This window comes from Mesoplodon mirus, assembly GCF_964341445.2.
Source record: "Mesoplodon mirus genome assembly, chromosome: 11".
NCBI classification, from domain to species: Eukaryota; Metazoa; Chordata; class Mammalia; order Artiodactyla; family Ziphiidae; genus Mesoplodon; species Mesoplodon mirus.
The window spans coordinates 42,804,472-42,810,471 of record NC_138987.1 but is presented as its reverse complement, the minus strand read 5'-3'; the positions used below and the strand labels follow the sequence as shown (position 1 = coordinate 42,810,471).

At 61.0% G+C, this 6,000-nt stretch overlaps 1 protein-coding gene across 5 annotated transcripts in view; it reads left to right on the top strand.

Moving 5' to 3' along the window:
* Positions 1 to 1,039: 1,039 nt before the first annotated feature.
* CERK (ceramide kinase) overlaps positions 1,040 to 6,000 on the top strand; it is a 52,778-nt gene continuing 47,817 nt past the window's right edge. For 4 of the 5 annotated variants that reach the window (XR_014295250.1, XR_014295251.1, XR_014295252.1 and 1 more), the window contains exon 1: positions 1,040 to 1,299. Coding sequence is in view for 2 of the 5 variants with exons in the window: in XM_082634867.1 (XP_082490993.1) it covers positions 1,167 to 1,299 (133 nt within the window). In the remaining 3 variants the exon portion in view is untranslated. The remainder of the gene's footprint in view (positions 1,300 to 6,000) is intronic. The other variant, XM_082634868.1, reaches the window with a different exon arrangement.

Genomic DNA, 6,000 nt, shown 5'->3' with positions numbered 1-6,000 from the left:
GGCCCGGCAGGGCCCTTTGACCCAGACTGCCTGGTTCAAAGCCTGGCTCCATCCCTTACTGCTCAATCCCCAGTGCCTAAAACTGCCCCCTTAGGAGTGTAGGGGTGCTGAAGCACCTGCCTCCCTGGGTGGTCATGAGGGTGGCCTATAAGCAGAGGAGAGGGTGCCCAGTTCCATGCTGGCCCCAGCACAGTCCACACCTCCAGAGGGTGCATACCAGGCCTTCAAGAGGAGGAGACGGGGTATCCAAGATGCCGCCCGACGCCCAAAGTCAAGCTGCCCAGGGCGGCCGCAGGAGGACAGGCGTGGGGCGCGGAGCCCACCAAAGGCCCGTGGCCTTCCGTCACACCTGCACGACCACCCAGGCAGCATTTCGGCGCCCCTGGAGGCCCCCGACGATCCACCAGGGAGGCGCTACTGAGCTCCACGCCCCCGGCCACAGCGGCCCGAACACCAGGATCGGCGGCAAGGGGAAGCCACCTCCTCGGGCCAGAGCTAAGCCCTGCGGACTCGCCCGGGCGAGCTCACCCGGTCCGCGCGGCCAGACCCCAGCCCAGCCCCCTCCTTGATCGCCCGGCCCCTCCCCCGCCCTCCTCTGTTCCCTGCTCCCTCCTCTCCCCCCCACCACGCCCGGCCCCCTTCTCAGGTCCCCCCGCCCAGACCCCGCCTTGGTTCCTCGGCTCGGCACCCCCCTCGTCCGTCCCCCTCCTCGTCCCCTCCCCGTCCCAACGCCCGGTGCCCCTCGCGGCCTTTCCTTGTCCTCTCGCCCCGCCCCACATCCCCCGGCAGACTCCTCCCCTCCTCCGTCCAGCCCCCTCTCAGTCCCCCCAGTCCGGCCCTCCTCCCCAGCCCGACCCCCTCTCCCTCCCCCGCTCCTCCCCCTCCCCCGCTCCTCCCCCTCCCCCGCTCCTCCCCCTCCCCGTCCCCCGCCTGGTCCCCCGCGGCCGCTCTGCGTACGGGGTGACGCAGCACCGCCCACCCGCCCGCCCCGCGCCGCCCCGCCCGCCCCGCGCCGCCGCCGCCGCCGACGCCGCCGCAGCCGCCGCCGCAGCCGCGACCCGGCCGGGCTCCAGGGGCCGCTAACGGTCCAGCGCCCCTCGGCGTCTGCGCGCCTGCCCGGCTCCCTCAGCCTGGCCGACCCGGCGGCGCCCTGGGCGCTGGGCGCGATGGGGGCCGCGGAGCCGCTGCGCTCGGTGCTATGGGTGAAGCAGCAGCGCTGCGCAGTGAGCCTGGACCCCGCGCGGGCGCTGCTGCGCTGGTGGCGGAGCCCGGGGCCCGGAGCCGGCGCCCCCGGCTCGGGTGAGTGTCGCCGCCGGCCCGCGGGCTCGGCCGGGATGGCGGGGCAGGGAGGGGCCGGGGAGGAGGGGGCGGGGAGGCCGGCAGGCGGGGGCCCCGGGACCGGAGGCCCGGAGATGGGGCCCGGGGTCCCGGCAGCAGCTGGCAGGGAGGAGTACCGGGCTCCGAGGGTGTGTACACTCCGGGACCGGGGTGACAAAGAGCGAGCGCCGGGGCGGGGGCGTGGGTGGAGGGAGGTGCCGGCGGGGAGGGCCGGAGCCCGGGCGCCTGCGGTCCCGGCGAGGATGCGACCCCGGAGGGCGAGGCGCGGGGTGGTGACGGCAGGGGAGGTCTGCGGCCCGGGAGGGGTCGCCTGGACGGGACCGCATCTCCGTGACCGGCCCGCAAGTATCTGAAAGACACCATCCGGGTCGATTGTGAGACTGATTACGGATGGATCCCGAGGGAGTGCCGGCGCCCCGCACTCGGTTTCAGTTGAACCCGAGTACAGATGCTTTTCGTTAGCGGGGATCCAGAGCGGGGTCAGGAATTCCTGTTGTAAAGTGAAAGACAGGCTCATGATCTTCTGTCTGGGATGTGCTCCCTGGTGGGGTTGGTGTGGGTGTTAATTCCGGTGCAACAGGCTGGACGCAGGACCTGCGGAGGCCCTCCGATTTGGAGAAGTGTAATTTAATTGAAAAGGGCACTCTCTCTCCCCAAGGAGAAGGGGCCAGCGGCTCCCGGGGCCGAGACGTCGGCGGCAGAGGGGTGGGCAGAGGCTTATCAAGGAGGTGTCATTTGACTCCTGGCGGGAGGAAGAGGATTACAGGAGGCGCCTTTGGACAGTGAGCAGGGGGGAGGCGTCCATGGCAGGAGAGGAAGCCCAGGGCTGGCGAGTGTGGGTGTGTTTCCATCTCATTCATTTGTCTTTCGCAATTTTTTATTGAGGGCCTGTCCGGGAAGGGCGCGGCGGTAATCCTCGCCTCTGCTCAGCGCACGTGACAAAGTCCCTGCCGCAATGGAGCATTTTCCATTATTGGGAGAGACAAGAGGGCAACACATAGGGGCGTGTATGTCTCAGAAGAGCTCTGCAGGGTAGGGGCAGGTCGCTGTGGTGCAGGGGGTCCCAGAAGTCCTCACTTGCAGGGGGGCATTGGACCAGAGCCCTGGAGGGACCTGTGCACATTGGGAAGAGATGGTCCTTGCAGGAAGACTACAAGTGCCAAGGCCGGAGGTCCACGGGGTGCTGCAGGAACGGAGGGAGATGGGGGAGGGGAAACGGGGCTGTTTGGGTGGCATGGGCTGAGATGGGGACCCCTGGAGGGCTTTATCCATCTTAACCTGGAAAAAGGATCCCTGTGGCAGCTTGGAGGAGAGCAGACAGAGGAGGGACTGCAGGTGGGAGGTTGCTGGCCTAGTCCTGGTGGGAGTGGTGGTGAGCAGGGCTGGGTCTGCCCGGATTGAATGAGCAGCGCCAGGGGAACGTGATTTCCAGGTTTGTAGTTACTGAAACTGCAGGAGCAGGGATTTCGTGGTTAATTATCGGGGAGTGGTGTGTAGGTCAGGGTTCTCTGGTGGATGTTCTGAGTTTGGGATGGCTTTCAGATGGCTTGGGGGCAGTCGGGGGTGCCGCGATGGGTCTGGGGGTGCTTTCTGACACTGAGGTTGTGTGGCTCTGCTGGTGGGGGAGTGGTGAGGCAGAGCTGGCTGGTTAATTGGGGCCAAGGTCAAGGGTGATCTCGGACTCTTGGTTTCTAGCCTCGGCATCACCAGAAGCATGGTCTGCAGAGAGCTTATCTGTGGCTGGGGGTCTGAGGCTCTACCCTTCTACCAGCTTTCTGTTGTCCCCTTGGGAAGACATGTCACTCCTCAGACGTCATCCTCCGGCCTCCTGGCACCACACGACTAGGTCTTGCCTGGCCTGTCCCCGAGGGCTTTTGAGCTTTCCTGTAAACCTCTCGGCTTAAGGATGGGGCACTGCCATTTCGTGGGGCACGTGGGCACAGCCACTGTGCTTCTGTCCTGTATTCCATTCAAACATGATGCATTCCTGCGGGGCAGCTTCTCCTGTATTTTACGGATATAGAGAGTTTTAGAAACCGGCCCAACTAGTGGTTGAACCCGGGTTTGAGGCGTGGTGGGTCCAACTCCAGCTGCTGTGCACCGGGTGGTGTGGCCTCCCTCAGGCCACAGTGGCCATGTGGACACTGGACAGACCCCACCCGTCGGGACGTCTTGGTGGGGAAGTCACTCCTTGCCTGCTTTCAGCGTTGGCATCCTCAGCCGGCTACCATTATGGTTTCCGGTCCCCAGATCCTCGGTTTTGTGTGGCGTGCTTTGGGGCAGCCCCTCACTGGCACAGCTGCCTGCCCTCTTCCCGGGAACGGTGGTTACTTCACTCTTACAAACCGTGAAGACCCTTTCATACAGGGACTGGTATGCAAGAGATTGGTCGCCTCCCCGGAGAGGCTGGGGTTGTGGGAGCCCTGGCACCCCCTGTGCAACCCACCACCCTGGGAAAGCAGTGGGTCAGCAGTGCAGGGACGCAGCTGCTGCAGCTCGGGGCTTTCCTCATAGCTGCATCCCCAGGGCAGTGGGGTCTGAGTCAGATGATTCCATGCTTGAGAGCAGCACTGGCACTAGGGAGACGGGAATCAGTCCACGGGACATTTGATTCAGTTACAGAGTGGCAGTACCCAGCCTGCCACAGTCCCAGGTGTGTCTGCTTGCCGGGATGGACTGTGGCTTGGCCGGGGAGGGAAGGGAGGGGAGAGTTGTGCAAAAACAGACTGATGGGGTAGGGAGTGAATTGAGATCACCTTCGAAGAAGGACAGAGGCGGGACCTGCCCCGGGGCAGCCCGTGCACTGGGTGCAGCCGCTTCATCTGACCCGCTCAGTTTCTCCATAGCATCGCTCCTGTTTTCAGACAGGAAAAATGGAAGTTGTGAACTGATTGCAGTTGACTGTAATGTCCAGAAGGGAGCTGGCTTTTAATCCGGGCCCATAATCCTTCATCTGTGAGGGGGCTCAGCGGTTGAGAGCAAAGGAGGCACCAGGATTTCAGGGGGCAGCGTTGTCTGGACCCAGGAACAGCTGCTCTTAAGGAAGCTGTGAGGCTCCGGGGCGCCAGCCTGGCCGGAAGTGGGGCAGACTGAAAACAGGAAACCCGGACCCAGTCTTCTCACAGTGGGTCGGGCTAGTTCAGCTCGAAACAGACTGAAACTGTATCTGGGCTGTACCCCCCGGGGTTCAGGAAAAGAGACTCTGGATGTGTTCCTTTAGAGTTGGGGCTGGGAGGAGTATGTTGGCACCCTGGGGCGGGGTGGGTCAGTGCCCAGGCTCCACCTTTGAAGGAAACCCTCCCCTTCCTCTGGCAGCTCCCCCCGAATCTGGGATGCCCCAGGGCTGATGGGGTGCTCCTTGGGTAGGTCACTGCTCTATTTATAGAGTGTCCCCAACACCCCTACGCAGTGCCCAGCAAAAGGTAGGCAAGCCACAGATACTTAAAACAAAAAGTTTTTTTATGCTTATAAAAGTAACTCATGTTGATTTAATAAAATCTAGAAAAACAGAAAAGCACACAGAAAAAGAATCACCCTTAGTCTTAACCTTCAACAGTGATTTTTTTTTTTTTTTGCTGTACGCGGGCCTCTCACTGTTGTGGCCTCTCCCGTTGCGGAGCGCAGGCTCTGGACGCGCAGGCTCAGCGGCCATGGCTCACAGGCCCAGCCGCTCCGCGGCATGTGGGATCTTCCCAGACCGGAGCACGAACCCGCGTCCCCTGCATCGGCAGGCGGACTCTCAACCACTGCGCCACCAGGGAAGCCCAAAACATGATTTTTTTAACGTCAACTTTATTGAGGCATAATTTGCATACAATAAAATTCACACATTTTAAGTGTATAGTTTGGTGACTTTGCCATGTTTGATCATCTGTCCTAAGGAAAAAGACAAGTACTTAAGGAACTGTGTTTAGGCTTTAGAAAATATATTTTCTGTGTGTTTGTTAAGATACTGATGACCCCCTCCTCGTGTCCCTCGTCCCCATTCTCCCGGGGCTCCTCGTGTGCCTGTGCACGGCAGGTGCTGAACAACCCTGTGTGGATGGCCACATATGGGAGGTGAGGTGTGGCCTGCCCCTGGCCACATGGTGAGTGGAGGCCACCTCGGGACTGGGCTCCGGCTGTGTGGGATGCAGCATGTCCTGGGGTCACCGCTGCAGGAGAACGTGGGGGGAGTGGTTGCTTTGCTGTTTGCTCTCCCAGCACCTTGACTTTTCTCTGGAGGATGTGGGTTCGAAACCATTGGAAGTGGCTGGGAAGCTGAATGGTTTGTGTAAAGCCCACAAATTCTACAGAATCCCCTAAAGCGTAAACACCACAGATCCCGTAGTCCTGTGTTTCAGTATCCCCTGATGTGTCGTAGTTATGCCCCATGAGGAAGTCAGAAGTACTGTAGATAGTGTCAGATGATGGAAAGCTAACGACCTGCACAGTGTGATAGGAGGAATCTCAGTATATTTGAATAGGAAGTAAATGGCAATCCTGTCTACCTGTTTCAGAAAAAAAAATAGAATCTCATTCTGGATTTGCATGTGATTCACTGTCGGAAGAGACGTACAGGCTTTTGTGGTTTCGAAAGCAGATGTCAGGAAAACAGCAGTCCTGCCTGCCATCTGTCTCTCTAGGCAGCTGCCTCAGTTATGTTCAGGTTACATGACTTAA